This window comes from Neolamprologus brichardi, chromosome 3 (assembly GCF_056152115.1).
Source record: "Neolamprologus brichardi isolate AB-2024 chromosome 3, ASM5615211v1, whole genome shotgun sequence".
In the NCBI taxonomy this organism is placed as follows: Eukaryota; Metazoa; Chordata; class Actinopteri; order Cichliformes; family Cichlidae; genus Neolamprologus; species Neolamprologus brichardi.
The window spans coordinates 1,452,866-1,477,019 of NC_142106.1; the positions used below are offsets into that span (position 1 = coordinate 1,452,866).

General features: G+C 43.4%; 2 protein-coding genes across 6 annotated transcripts; both read right to left on the reverse strand.

Moving 5' to 3' along the window:
* Nucleotides 1–1,197: 1,197 nt before the first annotated feature.
* LOC102799578 (rano class II histocompatibility antigen, A beta chain-like) lies at nucleotides 1,198–8,227 on the reverse strand. 3 transcript variants are annotated; one of them, XM_087838637.1, is made up of 7 exons: nucleotides 8,214–8,227; nucleotides 6,919–7,010; nucleotides 6,560–6,832; nucleotides 3,183–3,396; nucleotides 3,035–3,102; nucleotides 2,825–2,950; nucleotides 1,198–2,328 (listed from the first exon to the last, which is right to left on the reverse strand). In XM_087838637.1, exons 2-7 carry the CDS (start codon nucleotides 6,965–6,967, stop codon nucleotides 2,303–2,305), a joined length of 756 nt encoding a protein of 251 aa, XP_087694763.1. In that variant the 5' UTR covers nucleotides 6,968–7,010; nucleotides 8,214–8,227; the 3' UTR covers nucleotides 1,198–2,302. The 3 variants fall into 3 exon arrangements, with proteins under 3 accessions (XP_087694763.1, XP_087694762.1, XP_087694764.1); XM_087838636.1 differs by lacking the exon at nucleotides 8,214–8,227 and having other exon boundaries at nucleotides 6,919–7,106; XM_087838638.1 differs by lacking the exons at nucleotides 6,560–6,832; nucleotides 6,919–7,010; nucleotides 8,214–8,227 and adding an exon at nucleotides 4,668–4,826.
* Nucleotides 7,841–22,492, reverse strand: LOC102795063 (H-2 class II histocompatibility antigen, A-U alpha chain-like). Of its 3 annotated transcripts, XM_087838647.1 has the most exons (6): nucleotides 22,373–22,492; nucleotides 22,063–22,308; nucleotides 21,401–21,685; nucleotides 17,215–17,296; nucleotides 16,774–16,809; nucleotides 8,369–8,405 (listed from the first exon to the last, which is right to left on the reverse strand). In XM_087838647.1, exons 1-5 carry the CDS (start codon nucleotides 22,428–22,430, stop codon nucleotides 16,785–16,787), a joined length of 696 nt encoding a protein of 231 aa, XP_087694773.1. In that variant the 5' UTR covers nucleotides 22,431–22,492; the 3' UTR covers nucleotides 8,369–8,405; nucleotides 16,774–16,784. The 3 variants fall into 3 exon arrangements, with proteins under 3 accessions (XP_087694772.1, XP_087694774.1, XP_087694773.1); XM_087838648.1 differs by lacking the exon at nucleotides 16,774–16,809 and having other exon boundaries at nucleotides 8,326–8,405; XM_087838646.1 differs by lacking the exons at nucleotides 16,774–16,809; nucleotides 17,215–17,296 and having other exon boundaries at nucleotides 7,841–8,405.
* Between the last annotated feature and the right edge of the window lie 1,662 nt (nucleotides 22,493–24,154).

A 24,154-nucleotide genomic window follows, 5' to 3' on the forward strand; every position in this document is an offset into this window, starting at 1 on the left:
GATGAAGACACACTGACCTAAAACAGAAGAAATACTGTTGAATATCTGCTGATACAAGCAGGAAACTCATGTTCCCATCAAACTGTCCAGTTTACAGGTGAATCCTGGATTTTCTCAGAGTTCATTTGTTTAATGAGTCCTGATCAAACTAAAGGATTTTAGGTGGAAACAATCAGGAGCCCTGGTAAAATGATCACTCACCCATCAGAAGAAGCAGAAACAGACTCCACTGCATCGTCGCTCTGTCACATGAAAATGACTTTTCTGTCATTTGGAGGAAACAATGAATCCAGCAGCTCTTCAGTGTTTGATGGACACGCAGCACTTTATATTAAACACAGATATCTAGTTTATCACACACTGCTGTAAGAAATATATGATTCTTCTTAATAAATGATCATCTGTTTAAAATTGTCCATGAAGAAAGAAGCAATAGTTCAAATGTGGTCCACACAGCACCTCTGTACACAGACATGAAATGAGCCTGCAGGTTTGAATCTGGTTCTTCTCTGGTGTTCATGCAGACAGCTGTGCAGGAAATAACCATCTGTACTAACACAGTCTCTCTTTGTACTCAGTATTTGAATATGAACATACAGACTGTCCTCCTGACATAACGATCCAGTGTAGATATGAGTTCTAAAGGGACTCATTTACATGAAGCTCTGGAAAAATGACAGAAACATCAAACACTGGACTTTCCAAGAAGCAGAACAAGGAAGTTTCATTCTAATATCTAAACATGACTTCCTTGTTTGTTTGGTGGTGCAGGTGCAGGGGAGGGCTGTGACAGCAGAGGTACACATGGACATATATACCTTTATAGGATATATACCTTTTCCCCCTAACTAACCTAATGCTGACATGATCTTAAAAACCTATCAAAGACTTTTGTGTGCACTGACGCAGCAGTCACATGTTCAAGCTGAATAATTACGCACACCCCACTTTGCAGTTATTTATTTGTAACAAATGTTTGGAATCATGTCTGATGTTCGTTCCACTTCTCACGTGTGCACCACTTTGTGTTGGTCTTTCTTTCTTTTGTGGAATTCCAATAAAATTGATTCATGTTTGTGGCTGTAATGTGACAAAATGTGGGAAAGTTAAAGGGGGCCGAATACTTTTGCGAGCCACTGTAGCTCTTTTCATTTTTATTATTTTGCTGGCCAGACTATATACAGACATTTAGAAAGAAACAAAACAGACAGTTTTTTCAGCTTTATATTTAAGTGGAAACTGATATTCAACATGAACAAAATGTAACACAACATCAACTTTAAATATGAAATATAAAAAATATGTATAAAAAGCTTTTTCAGCCACATTGGAGTTTTTTAAATCTCCTGGTCTTTTTTTGTGCGTTGCCACTTCTCCATTCCTGCCTCTCTGCTCCGTGCATCATCATCATCAATCATCAGTTCTTATCTGTGATTGGACTGTGGCTGCTCGTGCTTTCTAGTGATGCACAGTAAAGTTTAGTAAAGCTGGTCTTTGAAATGTCTCTCTAGCCCAGTTGGTTGAGGAGCTACAGCATTGCAAAACACTGACGGTAAAACTTAAGCAGAGTTGACTTTTCTGTGTTCAGACTGCAGTAGCCTGTGAACGCTTTGTGCTACCGTAATACACCAAATATCCCGTAAAGAACAGCTTCTCATCTTTTCAAAACCATTCACATGCTCTTCCTAGCACAAACAATGACTGAGTCACAGTTATTTAAAGAGCGCTTGTGTCAGCAGGCCCATGGTCAAAAAGTAAACTGTAAAGTGGATGCGAGTCCTGAAGGATGACATGCTCCAATCCAGAAATCTCTATGGCAGCGGTCCCCAACCTTTTTTGTGCCACGGACCGGTTTATGCCTGACAATGTTTTCACGGACCGACCTTTAAGGTGTCGCAAATAAATACCACAAAAGAAAATTAGTACCGCTAACGAAAAAAGAAGACTTATTCATAACACGCGTTTAAAGACCCACAAAAACCGAGTTAACGACAAAAAAAAAATAACGCTAAAAACCGATAAAAACCCTGAAAACCCTGAAAACCATACATTTTACACCCGAACCTCAACTCTCACAGCCCGGTACCAAACGACTCGGGGTTGGGGGACCGCTGCTCTATAAGATATTAAGCACAGATGGTAAACTGCAGTCAGACCCTGAATACATTTTCTTCTTTTGTTACAGATATTGTTTCAGTTATTCTTTGGTGAGCTGACATGTTGGCTACATCATCATCAGTCTGCTAAACACAGGAAGCAGCTGACTTTAAAACATCAGAGAAAACCAGGACCAGGAACAGCCTCAGTTTGTGGGAACCAGGATACGACCTGGAGAAAGAAGAAGAGATGAGGACACAGTCACCAACAAACTCTGAAAGCACTTCATGGAAGCTGATTTTAAACTGAGCAATACTGATGATACGGAAAAGTTTCATGTTTTAGGGACTGGACATGGACCAAGAGTTCTCTGAAACCAGTAGAAAACCTGCGTTTGAATGCAGCCAGAAACTAACACTTGTCTGAAAATGTACAGGATTGTTCTAGAAATTTGTGAAACTGGCCTTAACCTGCCCAAAAGTGTACATTTTAAAACATCAAAAAAAATACTGATGTAAACCAGATCAGAACCAGTTTTAGACCCATCGTATGTGGTTTGAGATTTTGTATCTCTGAACGGTTTCAGTGTGGTATGAACTGGTTTCTGGTCTGAACTGGTTTCTGGTCTGAACTGGTTCTGGTCTGAACTGGTTTCTGGTCTGAACCTGTTCTGGTCTGAACTGGTTTCTGGTCTGAACTGGTCTGTGAGTGAGAGTGGTTCTCTGACCTCGAGCTCTCTGTCTGTAGTAGATGAACCCAGCCAGAGACAAGATCAGACAGAGGAGCAGTCCTGAGGCGCCGATGGCGAGCTTGTCCCTCTCTGTCTTAGGCATGAATGAGGATGAGGAGGGATCTGAGTCACACAGGTGAGAGTCAGACAGGTGGACAGACAGACAGGTATGTACAGGTGTGTAGATACAAGCAGACAGGTATTTACCCCAGTTAGTGATCAGAGGTTTCTCCAGGCTGGCGTGCTCCACCACACAGGAGATCTTCTCTCCAGACCTTCGACACAAACATTAGTGACTCTCAGATCTGGACTTTAAATGTTTAAACTTTAGCACTATTATTATCATGATGCTCACCTGGGTGTGTACTCCAGGTAGCAGTGGGTCTGGTAGTACCAATCCCCATCCTCCATCTCCTCAGTGGAAGTGACATCAGAGGTGACTTCCTGTCCGTCTCTGTGCCAGCTCACTTTGATCTTACTGGGAAAGAAGTCATAGACACTGCAGACCAACATGGCAGGATGGTGACTGGAGAGAGGCATCGTGGAGTGAAGTTTGACAGTGGGCGGAGCTACAAGACATTATTAGTTTGTATTATTATTATTAATGTTCTCTGTATAATTTGAATGCATTTATTTAAAAGGCACAGTGCACATTAATAGTGCGGGTGGAGTGCTGCTGACTTCGACTGAGGACATTGTCAGCCAGTGGAAGGCATACTTCGAGGACCTCCATAATCCCACTGACACGTCTTTTGTGGAGGAAGCAGAGCCTGGCGACGAGGGGGAAGACCCACCAATGTCCAGTGAGTCAAGTCACTGAGGCAGTTAAACTACTCTTTGGTGGCAGAGCCCCTGGGTTCAGCCTGAGTTCCTGAAGACTCTGGATGTTTTAGGGATGTTTTGGCTGTGTTTGGGGTGGTACCTCTGGATTGGTTCCCATCTTTAAGAAGGGGGACCGGAAGATGTCTTACAACTATAGGGGGATCACACTACTCAGCCTCCCTGGGAAGGTCTATGCCAGGGTGCTGGAAAGGACAGTCCGTCCGTTATACGTGGAACACTGGACCAGCTCTTCATCCTCTTAAGGATACTCAAGGGCGCATTGAGTGCATTGAGGGAGTTTGCCCAACCAGGCAAGAGGTCAAGAGGAGGTGGCCTCCAGCTCGCACTGGAATGGTTCACAGCCGAGTGTGAAGCAGTGGGAATGAGAATCAGCGCCTCCAAATCTGCAGCCATTCTCCTCAGAAAAAGAATGGAGTGCCCACTCCGGGTTGGGGACGAGTCCTTGCCACAAGTGGAGGAGTTGAAGTATCTTGGGGTCTTGTTCACGAGTGACAGGAGATTGACAAACAGATTGGACAGCTGAGTGTAAAAGCAGGGCTCTCGATCTACGTCGATCTACTTCCCCACCCTCACCAGTGTTCACCAGCTGTGGGTAGTGACCGAAAGAGCGAGATCTGAATAAGATCCCACCAGGAGGAGGCCCAAAGGCAGACCCACGACCAGTGTTGGGTAAGTTACTTTAAAAAAGTAATTAATTACTAATTACTAATTACTTAGTCAATATTGTATAATACTTAGCTAATTACCTTGTCAGAAAAGTAACTTAATTACTAAATAAGTAATTTAACTAAATACTTCTTAAAATCCCGATAAACCTTGAGTGGGCAAACAATAGAAATTAAACTCTTTAAATAATAAATATTTATAAATTATATATATTATATATATATTTATATATATATAAATTATATATAATTTTTTAAAGACTGAGACTCTACAGTACGCAGCAGTAGCATCTCTTCCACAGTGTAGCCTGCAATCATTTTTTTAAGCTCACCTTCAGACGCTTTCTGTGCTGCTGAAGTAAAACCAGGTTTTGCTGCTTAGCAGCAGTTGCTGTGGTGATGGATGATGAACAAGGATCACTCAGAAGTGTTCGTCTATGCTCTCGTGTCAGACGCTTCAGTAGATTACTCGTGCTGTTAACAGCAGCTGATCGTTTTTACATATTACTGTAACGTTCTTGTCTGCTTGTTTCAGAAAAGTGAAGAGACGGGAATATGTCCACTTCATAAAACAGCCACTCGCTTCAGTCCGACAGCTTCAGCTGTAGAATACGACTGTGCAGCAAACTGGTGTGAAAGGACGCGCAGCTGCACTACAGCGATGTTAAAGAGGCAGAGTTTACTTCTACGTTTAGAAGATAAATTATTGAAATTAAATAATGATATTCAGCCAGTTTAATTATTTTACAATGTAACACAAGTACATTGTAAGTAACTGTAATTAAAATACCTAAAAATGAACAGTAATTAGTTACTCTACTTTTTCAGTGGAAAAGTAATTTAATTACAGTAACGCGTTACTTAGTAACGCATTACACCCAACACTGCCCACGACACACGGAGAGATTATATCTCTTGGAAATCCAAAGTCTGCTGTGGTGACAGCACAGAATGAAATCTGCTGCTGGTTGTTGTAGTCAAAGTTATATATATTTGATAGATACGTTTATTTGATTTACAATATGTTTAGATTAGAAATGTTAACAAAATTAAAGTCAAAACTCTGAGCTTCTGATTAATGAAAGTTTTACATTATCATTCTAGGTGGTGGTTGCTAGGCGACAGGACCTGAACTGGAAGAGCTGATCGTGTAAATCTGTTGCTGCAAACAACGGTGGAGGAGCTTGTGATCGAGGCAGTGAGCGAGACCCCGATGGAAGGTCACTGTGATCAGACTGTACCATCCAGGGCCTGCAGGGGGCGCTTTGCCTGTTTAATTAATCATATTTGTAACCAGTCACACACAGATGGGTCAGATAAGAGCTGCAGGCTGATGGAGGAAACTTCTCACACGTTTCTTTCTCTGAGGTTTCACCGTCTCACTCCAGAGAGGAAGTTACTGTTGTAAACAGCCTGCTCGTGTGGTTCAACATTCATGCTGTGTTTAGGTGCACTCGTAGATCTAACCATCTATAACCCAAAAGCAGAACACACAGGATGACTTCGCACTATCAGACAGCTTCCCCTGCACTCTTTGTTTCTGATGAGTCACAGGTTGTGTGTGTTTACATTTCACTGATCAGTCAGGTCAGCCTGTCGGCACAGCAGCTGTTTCAGCACTTTAGCTCACTTTACTGCAGAGATGCTGTAGAGAGTGAAACACTTCACACACACAGATTAAATAACAGCAGTCACATTTATATGTGTGTGTCATGATGATAACTTTATAAGTGTTGCCTCATATTGAATAACTCCACTGTTACACTGAGTCATAGATCTGAGCTGTAAGTGTTTGCAGGTGTGAAGCTGCTAAACAAGCTGTGAAGGTCACAATCAATAAATAAACTGCATACATCAGTGTTTCATATTTATTTAAAATAAATGAATAAGATGAAAAGAAGGAAATAATTAACCTGCCAGGCTGCTTCATGCTGTTAAAATATGTATATGGAAATATTAAAAAACAATTGTGGATTGTTTTCAGCTCAAAGAGTATAAAAAAATAATATCACAATCAGTGTGTTATGAGGAACAGCTGCAGTTTGCCACCAGCAGGGGGCGCCGCAGGTTAGATTCGTTCTTTGGCGTTTTATGTTCCGTGATCGATGATTTATTAAAGTTATTAATCTTTAAAATTAGCTGCAGCTGTGAGTCCGTCATAAATGATTCAGAGTGAGGTCAACAGGAACACCTGATGATGTCACACAGACCACGGCACGCTCACCTGATTTAGACATAACGTTGTGGTATCTAACATCAATGTTTGGTTTGCAGTACGTCCCCTTCAGAGCCCTCATAGTAGCCAGCCTCGCAGGAATATTGTTCCAGGCCTCTGCGGTCTTCACTCCAAAGTCAGTGAATCCAACAAACGTCCCCACATCGCTGTCAAACCTGATGATCTCTATCATGTTGTAATAGTAAGAGTCGGTGAACTGGATGTCCTTCAGCTCAGTGGAGTTAAAGTCACAGCGAGACAGTCTGTAAGTCATGAATCCATCTGAGAACAAACAGAACATCAGACTGAGGGCGAATCATGTCATTGATCAGTGTATTAATGATCACTGGTGAGCGTATTGATGGTACCTGCTGTGCTGAGGCTGATGAAGAGGAGGCAGAGGAAGGATGAAGCCATGTTTCTAAGTTCTCCAGACAAACTGACTCAGTCTGACGGAGAGCTGCTCGAGAAACAGGAAGTCAGGTCACATGACCACAGCATCATCTGTTGCTGTGGGATCAGCTCATAGTTCACACCCTTCATCTCCACGTGTGTTTCTGTTAAAGCCCATTAAATTAAACTGAAAACCTGTTTTCATTTACATTTCAGTCACAGTCTGCAGTCATGGAAACATATTAATGTATAATAATTATCTGCACCAAACACTGATGTCAGACCTGCTGTAACAATGATAAGAACCTGTAACAGTGACAGTGATCAGATTTACAATCAGCTCTGTGGGTGTGTGGGACTCGTGTCTGGCTGATGTTCCTGCGTGGACGCCACAGTGTGATGTCATCATGCAGCTGGATCACATTTCACTGTTACATTAACATTACACTCAATTTGCATTTAAATATTCAAGCAGAGAAATTCAGATTCACGTTTATAAACCATTAACAGTCAGACTGCAGCAGATGAACTTCAGCTCATATTAAATTATTACTATGTTGTATTATTGAAGAGTATTTACATCACAATATGAAGCTGCTTCAGCTGACTGTTGTTGTGATTTTGTGTTGTAGAAATTAAACTTACCTGAATCATAATGAGATTTTATCCATATTCAGAGTAAATTTAAATACCAGATATTAAAACATGTTACAGCAGGAATATAAACATGTTAGATTCATTTCTATAAACACTCATTGATTTTTCTTTCACCTGCTTTTATCAGCAGAGTCTTCATCAGGATTTAGTTTGACATCTTTGTGTTTGCAAAGACAAATTCAGACTCATTAATGTTCATTCTGTTAGAGCTCAAAGTCTGACTCAACACACACACAGAGAATCCGTCATTAAACTTTATTGATATGTGAAAATCTGAAACACGGTTTGATAAACAAAGACACATTATAGCAGTTTATGAACACACTGAGGTCACATCAAACTGATCTCAGTCTCATCTCTTTTACTGTTGTGGCAGGAACAGAGTCCAGGTAAAATCTGCTGGTTCAAACATGTGGAGATAGTCGCTGCGGTGTGAGAGCAGCTGAAAATAGCTTTGCTTTGAATTCCAGAGTTAAACTTTATTGACAACAGCGGCTGACGGCACAGCTCATACAGATGTTCCATTATTAAGCACGTCAGGTGAGGCAGGTAAACAGGAACCAGACAGAACAAAGGATCTGATACTCATTACAGGCGAACTCTGCACACTCACCTACAGCACAGTCACACTGATTAGGAGCTCGTCATAGAATGACATCGTCACCGTGAGCCAATCAGCTGCACTCGTTTCCTTTGATGAGGAAGAAGGTTCCAACAGCCACACCGAACAGACCGAGAGTCAGACCCACTCCACAGAACACAGAGGGTCCAACACCTGGATCGGAATGAGCAGACGCCTCCACCTCTGGAGACACAAACACACAGAGAGAAACATGAAGCTCCACATCTGGAGACACAAACACACAGAGAGAAACATGAAGCTCCACATCTGGAGACACAAACACAGAGAGAAACATGAAGCTCCACCTCTGGAGACACAAACACACAGAGAGAAACATGAAGCTCCACATCTGGAGACACAAACACACAGAGAGAAACATGAAGCTCCACATCTGGAGACAAACACACAGAGAGAAACATGAAGCTCCACCTCTGGAGACACAAACACACAGAGAGAAACATGAAGCTCCACATCTGGAGACACAAACACACAGAGAGAAACATGAAGCTCCACATCTGGAGACACAAACACAGAGAGAAACATGAAGCTCCACCTCTGGAGACACAAACACACAGAGAGAAACATGAAGCTCCACATCTGGAGACACAAACACACAGAGAGAAACATGAAGCTCCACATCTGGAGACAAACACACAGAGAGAAACATGAAGCTCCACCTCTGGAGACACAAACACACAGAGAGAAACATGAAGCTCCACATCTGGAGACACAAACACACAGAGAGAAACATGAAGCTCCACATCTGGAGACACAAACACAGAGAGAAACATGAAGCTCCACATCTGGAGACACAAACACACAGAGAGAAACATGAAGCTCCACATCTGGAGACACAAACACACACAGAGAAACATGAAGCTCCACATCTGGAGACACAAACACACAGAGAGAAACATGAACCTCCACCTCTGGAGACACAAACACACAGAGAGAAACATGAACCTCCACCTCTGGAGACACAAACACACAGAGAGAAACATGAACCTCCACATCTGGAGACACAAACACACAGAGAGAAACATGAAGCTCCACATCTGGAGACACAAACACAGAGAGAAACATGAAGCTCCACATCTGGAGACAAACACACAGAGAGAAACATGAACCTCCACCTCTGGAGACAAACACACAGAGAGAAACATGAAGCTCCACATCTGGAGACACAAACACACAGAGAGAAACATGAAGCTCCACATCTGGAGACACAAACACACAGAGAGAAACATGAAGCTCCACATCTGGAGACACAAACACAGAGAGAAACATGAACCTCCACCTCTGGAGACAAAAACACACAGAGAGAAACATGAAGCTCCACATCTGGAGACAAAAACACACAGAGAGAAACATGAACCTCCACCTCTGGAGACACAAACACAGAGAGAGAAACATGAAGCTCCACATCTGGAGACAAACACACAGAGAGAAACATGAAGCTCCACATCTGGAGACACAAACACAGAGAGAAACATGAACCTCCACCTCTGGAGACAAAAACACACAGAGAGAAACATGAAGCTCCACATCTGGAGACACAAACACAGAGAGAAACATGAAGCTCCACATCTGGAGACAAACACACAGAGAGAAACATGAACCTCCACCTCTGGAGACACAAACACACAGAGAGAAACATGAAGCTCCACCTCTGGAGACAAACACACAGAGAGAAACATGAAGCTCCACATCTGGAGACACAAACACACAGAGAGAAACATGAAGCTCCACATCTGGAGGCACAAACACACAGAGAGAAACATGAAGCTCCACATCTGGAGACACAAACACACACAGAGAAACATGAAGCTCCACATCTGGAGACACAAACACACAGAGAGAAACATGAAGCTCCACATCTGGAGACACAAACACACAGAGAGAAACATGAACCTCCACCTCTGGAGACACAAACACAGAGAGAAACATGAAGCTCCACATCTGGAGACACAAACACACAGAGAGAAACATGAAGGTCCACATCTGGAGACACAAACACAGAGAGAAACATGAAGCTCCACATCTGGAGACACAAACACACACAGAGAAACATGAAGCTCCACATCTGGAGACAAACACACAGAGAGAAACATGAACCTCCACCTCTGGAGACACAAACACACAGAGAGAAACATGAACCTCCACCTCTGGAGACACAAACACACAGAGAGAAACATGAAGCTCCACCTCTGGAGACAAACACACAGAGAGAAACATGAAGCTCCACATCTGGAGACACAAACACACAGAGAGAAACATGAAGCTCCACATCTGGAGGCACAAACACACAGAGAGAAACATGAAGCTCCACATCTGGAGACACAAACACACACAGAGAAACATGAAGCTCCACATCTGGAGACACAAACACACAGAGAGAAACATGAAGCTCCACATCTGGAGACACAAACACACAGAGAGAAACATGAACCTCCACCTCTGGAGACAAAAACACACAGAGAGAAACATGAAGCTCCACATCTGGAGACACAAACACAGAGAGAAACATGAACCTCCACCTCTGGAGACACAAACACACAGAGAGAAACATGAAGCTCCACATCTGGAGACACAAACACAGAGAGAAACATGAAGCTCCACATCTGGAGACACAAACACACACAGAGAAACATGAAGCTCCACATCTGGAGACAAACACACAGAGAGAAACATGAACCTCCACCTCTGGAGACACAAACACACAGAGAGAAACATGAAGCTCCACCTCTGGAGACAAACACACAGAGAGAAACATGAAGCTCCACATCTGGAGACACAAACACACACAGAGAAACATGAAGCTCCACATCTGGAGACACAAACACACAGAGAGAAACATGAAGGTCCACATCTGGAGGCACAAACACACAGAGAGAAACATGAAGCTCCACATCTGGAGGCACAAACACACAGAGAGAAACATGAAGCTCCACATCTGGAGGCACAAACACACAGAGAGAAACATGAAGCTCCACATCTGGAGACACAAACACACAGAGAGAAACATGAAGCTCCACATCTGGAGACACAAACACACAGAGAGAAACATGAAGCTCCACATCTGGAGACACAAACACACAGAGAGAAACATGAAGCTCCACATCTGGAGACACAAACACACAGAGAGAAACATGAAGCTCCACATCTGGAGACACAAACACACAGAGAGAAACATGAAGCTCCACATCTGGAGACACAAACACACAGAGAGAAACATGAAGCTCCACATCTGGAGACACAAACACACAGAGAGAAACATGAAGCTCCACATCTGGAGACACAAACACACAGAGAGAAACATGAAGCTCCACATCTGGAGACACAAACACACAGAGAGAAACATGAAGCTCCACATCTGGAGACACAAACACACACAGAGAAACATGAAGCTCCACATCTGGAGACACAAACACACAGAGAGAAACATGAAGCTCCACATCTGGAGACACAAACACACAGAGAGAAACATGAAGCTCCACATCTGGAGACACAAACACACACAGAGAAACATGAAGCTCCACATCTGGAGACACAAACACACAGAGAGAAACATGAAGCTCCACATCTGGAGACACAAACACACACAGAGAAACATGAAGCTCCACATCTGGAGACACAAACACACAGAGAGAAACATGAAGCTCCACATCTGGAGACACAAACACACAAAGAGAAACATGAAGCTCCACATCTGGAGACACAAACACACACAGAGAGAAACATGAAGCTCCACATCTGGAGACACAAACACACAGAGAGAAACATGAAGCTCCACATCTGGAGACACAAACACACAAAGAGAAACATGAAGCTCCACATCTGGAGACACAAACACACAGAGAGAAACATGAAGCTCCACATCTGGAGACACAAACACACAGAGAGAAACATGAAGCTCCACATCTGGAGACACAAACACACACAGAGAGAAACATGAAGCTCCACATCTGGAGACACAAACACACAGAGAGAAACATGGAGCTCCACATCTGGAGGCACAAACACACAGAGAGAAACATGGAGCTCCACATCTGGAGACACAAACACACAGAGAGAAACATGAAGCTCCACCTCTGGAGACACAAACACACACAGAGAGAAACATGAAGCTCCACATCTGGAGACACAAACACACAGAGAGAAACATGAAGCTCCACATCTGGAGGCACAAACACACAGAGAGAAACATGGAGCTCCACATCTGGAGACACAAACACACACAGAGAAACATGAAGCTCCACATCTGGAGACACAAACACACACAGAGAAACATGAAGCTCCACATCTGGAGACACAAACACACACAGAGAGAAACATGAAGCTCCACATCTGGAGACACAAACACACAGAGAGAAACATGAAGCTCCACATCTGGAGACACAAACACAGAGAGAAACATGAAGCTCCACCTCTGGAGACACAAACACACAGAGAGAAACATGAAGCTCCACATCTGGAGACACAAACACACAGAGAGAAACATGAAGCTCCACATCTGGAGACAAACACACAGAGAGAAACATGAAGCTCCACCTCTGGAGACACAAACACACAGAGAGAAACATGAAGCTCCACATCTGGAGACACAAACACACAGAGAGAAACATGAAGCTCCACATCTGGAGACACAAACACAGAGAGAAACATGAAGCTCCACCTCTGGAGACACAAACACACAGAGAGAAACATGAAGCTCCACATCTGGAGACACAAACACACAGAGAGAAACATGAAGCTCCACATCTGGAGACAAACACACAGAGAGAAACATGAAGCTCCACCTCTGGAGACACAAACACACAGAGAGAAACATGAAGCTCCACATCTGGAGACACAAACACACAGAGAGAAACATGAAGCTCCACATCTGGAGACACAAACACAGAGAGAAACATGAAGCTCCACATCTGGAGACACAAACACACAGAGAGAAACATGAAGCTCCACATCTGGAGACACAAACACACACAGAGAAACATGAAGCTCCACATCTGGAGACACAAACACACAGAGAGAAACATGAACCTCCACCTCTGGAGACACAAACACACAGAGAGAAACATGAACCTCCACCTCTGGAGACACAAACACACAGAGAGAAACATGAACCTCCACATCTGGAGACACAAACACACAGAGAGAAACATGAAGCTCCACATCTGGAGACACAAACACAGAGAGAAACATGAAGCTCCACATCTGGAGACAAACACACAGAGAGAAACATGAACCTCCACCTCTGGAGACAAACACACAGAGAGAAACATGAAGCTCCACATCTGGAGACACAAACACACAGAGAGAAACATGAAGCTCCACATCTGGAGACACAAACACACAGAGAGAAACATGAAGCTCCACATCTGGAGACACAAACACAGAGAGAAACATGAACCTCCACCTCTGGAGACAAAAACACACAGAGAGAAACATGAAGCTCCACATCTGGAGACAAAAACACACAGAGAGAAACATGAACCTCCACCTCTGGAGACACAAACACAGAGAGAGAAACATGAAGCTCCACATCTGGAGACAAACACACAGAGAGAAACATGAAGCTCCACATCTGGAGACACAAACACAGAGAGAAACATGAACCTCCACCTCTGGAGACAAAAACACACAGAGAGAAACATGAAGCTCCACATCTGGAGACACAAACACAGAGAGAAACATGAAGCTCCACATCTGGAGACAAACACACAGAGAGAAACATGAACCTCCACCTCTGGAGACACAAACACACAGAGAGAAACATGAAGCTCCACCTCTGGAGACAAACACACAGAGAGAAACATGAAGCTCCACATCTGGAGACACAAACACACAGAGAGAAACATGAAGCTCCACATCTGGAGGCACAAACACACAGAGAGAAACATGAAGCTCCACATCTGGAGACACAAACACACACAGAGAAACATGAAGCTCCACATCTGGAGACACAAACACACAGAGAGAAACATGAAGCTCCACATCTGGAGACACAAACACACAGAGAGAAACATGAACCTCCACCTCTGGAGACACAAACACAGAGAGAAACATGAAGCTCCACATCTGGAGACACAAACACACAGAGAGAAACATGAAGCTCCACATCTGGAGACACAAACACAGAGAGAAACATGAAGCTCCACATCTGGAGACACAAACACACACAGAGAAACATGAAGCTCCACATCTGGAGACACAAACACACAGAGAGAAACATGAAGCTCCACATCTGGAGACACAAACACACAGAGAGAAACATGAAGCTCCACATCTGGAGACACAAACACAGAGAGAAACATGAAGCTCCACATCTGGAGACACAAACACACACAGAGAAACATGAAGCTCCACATCTGGAGACAAACACACAGAGAGAAACATGAACCTCCACCTCTGGAGACACAAACACACAGAGAGAAACATGAACCTCCACCTCTGGAGACACAAACACACAGAGAGAAACATGAAGCTCCACCTCTGGAGACAAACACACAGAGAGAAACATGAAGCTCCACATCTGGAGACACAAACACACAGAGAGAAACATGAAGCTCCACATCTGGAGGCACAAACACACAGAGAGAAACATGAAGCTCCACATCTGGAGACACAAACACACACAGAGAAACATGAAGCTCCACATCTGGAGACACAAACACACAGAGAGAAACATGAAGCTCCACATCTGGAGACACAAACACACAGAGAGAAACATGAACCTCCACCTCTGGAGACAAAAACACACAGAGAGAAACATGAAGCTCCACATCTGGAGACACAAACACAGAGAGAAACATGAACCTCCACCTCTGGAGACACAAACACACAGAGAGAAACATGAAGCTCCACATCTGGAGACACAAACACAGAGAGAAACATGAAGCTCCACATCTGGAGACACAAACACACACAGAGAAACATGAAGCTCCACATCTGGAGACAAACACACAGAGAGAAACATGAACCTCCACCTCTGGAGACACAAACACACAGAGAGAAACATGAAGCTCCACCTCTGGAGACAAACACACAGAGAGAAACATGAAGCTCCACATCTGGAGACACAAACACACAGAGAGAAACATGAAGGTCCACATCTGGAGGCACAAACACACAGAGAGAAACATGAAGCTCCACATCTGGAGGCACAAACACACAGAGAGAAACATGAAGCTCCACATCTGGAGGCACAAACACACAGAGAGAAACATGAAGCTCCACATCTGGAGACACAAACACACAGAGAGAAACATGAAGCTCCACATCTGGAGACACAAACACACAGAGAGAAACATGAAGCTCCACATCTGGAGACACAAACACACAGAGAGAAACATGAAGCTCCACATCTGGAGACACAAACACACAGAGAGAAACATGAAGCTCCACATCTGGAGACACAAACACACAGAGAGAAACATGAAGCTCCACATCTGGAGACACAAACACACAGAGAGAAACATGAAGCTCCACATCTGGAGACACAAACACACAGAGAGAAACATGAAGCTCCACATCTGGAGACACAAACACACAGAGAGAAACATGAAGCTCCACATCTGGAGACACAAACACACACAGAGAAACATGAAGCTCCACATCTGGAGACACAAACACACAGAGAGAAACATGAAGCTCCACATCTGGAGGCACAAACACACAGAGAGAAACATGGAGCTCCACATCTGGAGACACAAACACACACAGAGAAACATGAAGCTCCACATCTGGAGACACAAACACACACAGAGAGTATATAAAGGAGATACGTATATAAAGACAAAACACAATTTTTTACATTAGTCATGTATTTTACGCATAATTTTATATGGTTGTTGATAATAAATTAGTTAAAGCAACAAAAAATCCCCAAGAATGAGGTAACTATGAAAAACTATGATGATTATGAGCACTATGACATGGAGGGAAAATACACAGACGACCTGACAAAGAGTGAAAGAAACACACACTAAATACACACAGGAGGTGATCAGGGCAAGTGGAAACAATACATCTCCAAATATAATATAAGAAATTAAAATACACTCAAACAGCTGGATCACAGCTCTTCCCAAACAAGTAGGAATTAAGGCAAAGTAGCTACACTTGAGCATTTTAGAGGAAAAGAAACACTTAAATTCAAAGAACAAAAATATCTGTCTGGGAAAAGAAACACAGAAATAACAGTTGTGTGATGCAGAACTGATCAAGTTATAGCTTTGAATCACTAGAATAGATGATTAACCTCCACATATGTGGACATCACATTTTAGGTTGTCTGGATCATTACAGACATTATTCTGTCACTGTTCGATCAGCATTTAAAACAAATGTCCTCATGTGTGGATCTAAAAAAAATCAGGTAATTCTTTGTTTCTACACTCATCAGGTCCCGATCAGCCCAAATAGCAAAGAGAGATTAAAAATGCCATGAAAGAGAGAGAGAGAGGGTCTTAGGAGGGACAGAAAGAGCACAGTTAGGTGTTGTGTGGGAGAGAATTATAAAGAGATCAGTGGTATCTGAAACACTTGCCTTGATGCTGGTCAGACTGTGTGTATTCTTCTATAGCTAAAATAGAAACGACATTTCAAAGAGCATCAGAGGAGCATGAAACACTGACAGAGTGTCCGGCTTGAACCAGGAATTAGGTTTTTGAGAGTCCCACAACATCAGAGGGATTTTACTGCCCAACAAAAGAACTAAATTGCACTTTATATGTTTAAGGAATAAACTGAGAATGAGAAAGTAAGAGATGTAGGAAGTTACACACTGGAGAGTGTGATTAGACAGTTTGTGAAAGAGGAAACATGTAAGTGAGAGGAAAAGGAAGTTAAAGAAAGGGAGAGTAAGAAGAGGTCGAGCTCACAGGGAGAGAAAACAGTTACTTACTAACTGATGTTTGCGCACACTCGCAATAACGACTCTCCTGACATGAAGAAAAACAGATAACTGCTCACAGATGAAGGAGCTCACCAACTGAAGGGTACAACACAGATCACCAGGCCAGGTGGAGGAGCAACACCGGCAGTACGCAGGCCTGGGTCACCGATGGGGCCTGCACAAAGGTGGAGTGGAGGAGTCAGGCGGAGGACGACGTCTAAGGGTCGGCAGGCGTAAGAGGGGAACAACTATCACCTAACTATCCATCAGATCTGCAGTGGACCACATGGAGCAGCTGCAGCAGTGATCCTCCCAACAAACTCCTAAGATTAAAGCCCAGAGCTCCAGCCCTTGTGTTACGTATTTCATTCCTCTGTATTTATATGTTTATGACAACAATGACAATAAAAGCTTAATAGATAAAGGGTGCAGACACGACTCTTATTGACACTAACAAAATACACAGACTGGATCAGAACCCCAGTTACACATGGGACAGACTGGTTTATATGGCTATGCTAACTTTATTTACAGAAGCTAAGACAATGGCCCCAATGAGCATCACATTATTGAAGGGATGAGACCTGCACTGAGGGATTTACATAAACGTTACATCCTTTAGGGATTATGTGTTGTGGTGCCAGCTTGATGGTAAAGAGTTTCTGAGTCTTGTAGTCCGAGCAGACAGACTCCTGTAACGTCTGCCAGATGGTAACAAGGAGAAGAGCTGATGTGCTGAGTGGCTGTGGGCCTTGATGATGCTGTGTGCTTTGAGACACTGCTGGAGATAAACATCCTGAGTGGCAGGAAGCCTCATGCTGGTGATGCTCTGTGGTTTCCTGCTGCTGCAGAGCAGCTTCTGTTCCAAACTGTGATGCAGCTCGTCAGCAAGCTCTCGGTCTTACATTGTAGAAATTTGAAGGGATGTTGGCGTTCATGCCAAACTTTGCAGATATGTAACATGGAGGGAGGAGCAGATGTGACCTTTGACCAGCCAATAAAGGCACTTGATGATGATGGATGTCAGTGCAACAGGGCGGTAGTATTTCAGACAGGAGACCTCTGATGTCGTACGAATGGGAATGATGGTGGTTGTTTTGAGGGATGTGGGGACCCCTGACTGCCTCAGGGAGAGGTTGAAGATGTTGGTGAACACCCTGCCAGCTGGTCGGCGCATGCTCTGAGAAACCGGCCTGAGATGCCGTCTGGTCCCGGAGCTTTGTGAGGATTGACCTTTTTGAAAGACCATCTCACAGCTTCTGTTTTCAGAGTTAAAGTTACAGCCTCACTGTGCTCCTGAGGATAGAGGAGCGGCTCCTCATTGTCTGCAACAAAATGAGCATAGAAGTTGTTGAGCTCTGCCTGTGTTTTCCTTCTTGTAGTCAGTGATGCAGCGCAGTCCATTCCACAGTCGCCTGGCGTCAAAGCTGTGGTAGCTGGACTCCACTTTGTCCCTGTAGTCCTTTGTGGCCCTTTTCAGAGGTCATACCTGCTGCTTTATATGCATCAGAACGTCCTGAGTTAAAGGCAGAGGTCCGCACTTTGAGCTTAGCAAGAATGTCCTTATCTACCAGGGTTTCTGATTTGGATATTTGCAGACGGTGGTTTTAGTGATGACATCGTCCATGCATTTTCCAATATATCCAATGACAGAGTTCATTGATGTTGCCCTCAGCTGCATCCTCAAATATCTGTCGGTCCTCCTCACTCTCACTGTCTCATTTAAAGTTTTGCTGAGCTGACTCAGAGCTCCTGTGTGTGCTGATATATTACAGTGCAAACCAGAAGGATTTCAATTACATGTATTATTTCAAATTAAGGGAAATGAGGTTGTTAAGTTTAATTGTTGAATGTTGTCATTGTGCTTCTTAAATTTGTAAGGTCTTAGTTCAATCTATAGCGTAAATTGTCTGCCTCAGAGTCAACCACCCAAATATGTAACAAGGTCCAATTAGGGAACTTCGTATGACTGTCTGTAAACTGAAATTCATGCATGTCTGTGTAAATTTGTATGATTAGTCTAATACAGCTGCTTTAGCTTGTGGCTCCTTTACTGTAAGAACAAAGGCTGCCATGCTGTAGTGTATTCAGCTCAAGGTTAAACAGCACGAAATCATGACACCGGTCATCTCAAGCATTTATAATGTAATGGTAAATGATAATAATAAAACATTAACAAAGATAGTTTATCTGACCCTCTTTTAGCAAGAACTTTGTGAGGGAGAGGAGGAACTCCCTTTGAACAGGAGGAAACATCCAGCAGAACGAGGCACAGGGGAGAGTGGTCGTCTGTGACCAGTTGGGGTGAGGAGAAGGAGACAGGACAAAACGCATAATAACGTATGCTTTATTGATCTCCGTGGGGAAATTACTCTCCACACTACCTACTGAGCTATCCCTGCCCCCGACCATGCTGTGGAAGAGAGAGATTGACCATAACTCATAACTAATAATTACTCCTGGAAACTGGAGGCCAGGCTTCCCATTCTAATTTAAATATTGTAGTTAGTCTGAGGTTTGAGAGCGAAGTGTTGTAATGCAGAGAGATTTAATAAAGAGCTGATGACAGAGATATACTCTGTCATCTAGTCCCTGTCAGTATGCATGCTTGAAGGCTTTTCAGGGAGTTTTTAGGACATCCTGATAATAATGAATGACAGTCGTCCAGCCTGGAAGTAACAAATGCATGAACTCATTTGTCAGTCACTGTGAGACAGGATATTTCTAATTTTAGAGATAGCAGCATGGGTGCAAAAATGGGAGAAAGCAGTTTTCAATATGTGCATTGAAGGACAGATCCTGGTTAAAAATCCAGACTAAGTATCTGGTTAGATACCATATATGTCTGAGGTTTTTTAGGACAGAGTACAATAAACTCAGTCTTATCTTGGTTTAGGAGCAAAATGTTAGAGGTCATCCAGGTCTTTGTTTTCTGGAGGCATTCCTGCAGGTTGACTGGTGTGTTGGATACATGGAGGAGGGTGTCATCTGCATGACGGAGGTATGTTGTGCCTATTGTGGTGTTACCTAAAGGACACATGTGTAATGTAAACAGAACTGGTCCTAGCACTGAGCCCTGTGGAACTCCAGAATTAACCTTGAAGCTATCAAAGGACATTTCACAGCTCACACTGAGACCTTTGTTCAGAAAAAGAAGCTGCACCAAGATGAAATCCAAAACTGGGAATTAATTGTTTAATTATATCAATTTCACATATGTTGTCATGTAATCCATGTATGTAATTTGTGTCTACTGGTATGTTTCTTATTTTCATTTTCCTATAATTAGTCTCGTTTTAAGTTTCTTGAGAATTCTTTTAGGGATGCTGTGTTGTGTGCTTTGTAAACGAACAGGAATTCATTCGTCTTAAATTGGTTGACCGGGGGAATGTTGGGAAAGTATACCTATATGACTATATGCACTATATATCTATGTGCAGTGAACATATATACTGTAACTTTCAAGTAGCCTCTTAAGCACGAGACTTTTTGCCCTCACCGTGGGTTATTAAGGTGGTAACATTGTAACAGAGATACTGAACACATCACAGTAAAGTCACCTTAACGATCATTACAATACGATATAACCTATATAATTAGGTCAACTATTATTAACATGTTTATCATAAGATTATGCCACTTGCTGTCAGAGCACCTGTTGATGCATTCTGCTTGTTGTGAGATTTAACAACTAGGATTAATATGTGGTGTTTGACTGTGTCCTGACCTTTTGTGATAAGGCAAAGCAAAGAGTTCATCAAAGGGCACCCAGCTGCAGATAACCCCGATCCAGAGCCCTGACCAGCACCTGACCAGTACCTGACCAGTACCTGACCAGCCCCTGACCAGCACCTGACCAGTACCTGACCAGTACCTGACCCAGCACCAGCTGTTTTTGGCTGGAGGACGAGTGGAAAGTTACCCTGCAGCAGCAGGTGGAGTTACTGGCCCCTATAAAGAGAAGCCACAGAGACTTCTGCTCTTTCTGTCTCTGTGTTGCTCTGCTGTCTGGACTTGAGGCTCTACAGCCCACAGTTTGCTTTGCTCTGTGTTGTCTTGCTGTTGTCTGTATGTTCTTACTTACTGTTCATATGATTCAGTGTATTAAACTCTGTTCCCATCGTTGGTGGGATAAGATGATCATATTGGCTCCAAAATGTGTGACAAAAATCATCGTGTCAAACTATCAGATCAGATCCAGCTGCTCTGATGAACACTGGCCTCAGTCTTCACATGTGTTCGTCTGTCAGTGATTTTTGTTTAAATAAAGTTTTCTCACCATAGATCTTGGTCAGTGGTTCAGTCAGGGCCAGATGTTGCACTGTGCAGCTGTAGATGTCTCCCAGCTGTGGGGTGAACTGCAGTCTGGAGATCTGGGTGAAGGGTCCATCTTTGTTGGGATAGGGAACGTTGGTGCTGGATCCTTCTGTGACCTTCTGTCCGTTCTTGGTCCAGGAGACGTTGACAGGAGCAGGATAGAAACCAGTCACATGACAGATCAGAGTGTTCTCCTCTCCAAACTCCACCTCATCTCTGGTGTAGATCATCACAGCTGAAGGAGCGTCTGTGCACAAACACATCAGCAGGTGATCGTGATGATAATAAACATCAATAACTTGTTCAGTCATTCACTGAGATGATGCCATCATTGTCTGTGTGAGAGAAACCAGCCTGACGTCAGAATCATGAAGTTAAACTAGAGAAACAGGAGCACAGACAGACTCAGTTCAGCTTCAGAGAAACTAATGAAGAAAAATAAATGTGGTCTTTAATAGAAACACAAATAGAAACATGTCAGTGTTGGGTTTCTGAATGTGTTTAAGGTGGAATGATTTCATATCTTTAATCAGCTTGTTTCACTGGCTGTGTTTGATTGGACTGATTACTTCATCGCTGATCATTTCAGGTAAACACAGGTGAGACAGACATGTTTGTATTTACGGTTATTGGAAGGGTAGTCCTTCATCACCGCGCCAAGAGCCTTCAGGTTGTGTCTGCAGACCTTCAGCTCAGTCACAGCTTGTTTATAAGCTCCGGGGTAAGTCATAGGATCAGCAAAAGGAGGCAGACTGTAGACTTCCGTGTGGTTGTTGAAGTCTGCGTAGGCAACCTCCTCCCCATCCAGTCCATACATGTCCTCTGCATCAAAGTCTGAACAGCCGTTTATATGAACGTCACCGTGCAGACCTGAAATGAAACACCGATCAATAAGCTGCTGCCTGCCTGCCAGAGTTTACCGAGACAAACTCACCATAGGCAGAGACACAGAGGACACAGGAGAGGAAGAGGAGCAGCTCCTTCACCTTCATCAGCAGCTCTGTGACTGTTAAACTGTGTGTGTGAGTAAACCGACTGAAAGTGTAGCAGCAGCTGAGCACTAACACAGAGTAGCCAATCACAGAGGTCACACCCCATGATGTCATCAGTATCCAGGCAGCTGAAGGGCAAAACAATCTACAAACAGCTGGAGACAGCTCCAATCAATGATCAGTATTTATAGACTCTTCACAATAATGTTTATCGTCATCAGTTTCCACTCTGATGATTTTCAAAATAAAACAAACTTTATTTTTAAAAAATGATTCAGTTTGTTTACAAAGATTTAGAAGAAGACTGTAAAATATAAATTTGTCTTTTAAAATGGTTTCTGTATCTGGGCCTGACTAGAACATGTTACACACCAACATCACAGCAGCCTGAAACATTCATCATGTTCACCTTTAGTGCCTCCAGGGTATTACCTGCACACACACACACACACCTGTAGGCATCAGCACAAGATCATGTTCCCTGTTCCTCATAAATCCCAAGGATGGAGCCCGTGGGTGAATGTTAGAGTCTGGACACATTTCCAACCTGAAAAGAAGAAATGACAGTTACCTTTGTGTGCAGCAGAAATGCCTCCTGGGTGCACTGGAAATAGAAAAGCACATTCAATTCAATTCAATTCAATTCAATTTTATTTATATAGCGCCAAATCACAACAAATGTCGCCTCAAGGCGCTTCATAGATACAGAGAAAAGCCCAACAATCATATGACCCCCTATGAGCAAGCACTTTGGCGACAGTGGGAAGGAAAAACTCCCTTTTAACAGGAAGAAACCTCCGGCAGAACCAGGCTCAGGGAGGGGCGGGGCCATCTGCTGCGACCGGTTGGGGTGAGAGAAGGAAGACAGGATAAAGACATGCTGTGGAAGAGAGACAGAGGTTAATAACAGATATGATTCAATACAGAGAGGTCTGTTAATACATAGTGAGTGAGAAAGGTGACTGGAAAGGAAAAACTCAATGCATCATGGGAATCCCCCGGCAGCCTACATCTATTGCAGCATAACTAAGGGAGGATTCAGGGTCACCTGGTCCAGCCCTAACTATATGCCTTAGCAAAAAGGAAAGTTTGAAGCCTAATCTTAAAAGTAGAGACAGTGTCTGTCTCCCGAATCCAAACTGGAAACTTCCTCACTTATTTTAAAGCTAATGCGTTCGACAGCATTTCTATAAGATCAGACCTGATTTTTATTGGTGGGGGGGGGGGGGGGGGGGGGGGGGGGCTAGTTTCATTCACCATATTTACTGATTCCTCTCAAACAAGTAAATCTCCTCATGAACCAACTCCATCATATTAAGCCCATCTCTCAGCATAAACATTAATGTCATGGGTTACTTTGATAACTCCAAACTACAGGAGGTCAGAGGTCGTTAGAAGCTCCCTGGCTGTGAAGAGGCAGGAGGCGAGCTGTAGGAAACCCTTTGACAGCTGATAAAGAATTGTAAGTGCTTTTCCTTGGAAGACGGCAGCTCGTGAAAGGCCGATGTGCAATGTTTTTGTGCTGTGTGAACGACCATCGTTGAACATCTATAATCCAGGTTTATCATTTTTGTTAGGTGTGACTGCACTAAGAGAGGCCTGGAGGCCTTTTCAGAGGCGTCTCTCTTCATGCATGAGAGACAAAGGTGCCACCCTGTCTGCTGGCTTTGTTATCGTCACACCTCGGCTCGTATGATTGGGTAGAGGATGATTAGGGGGTCCAT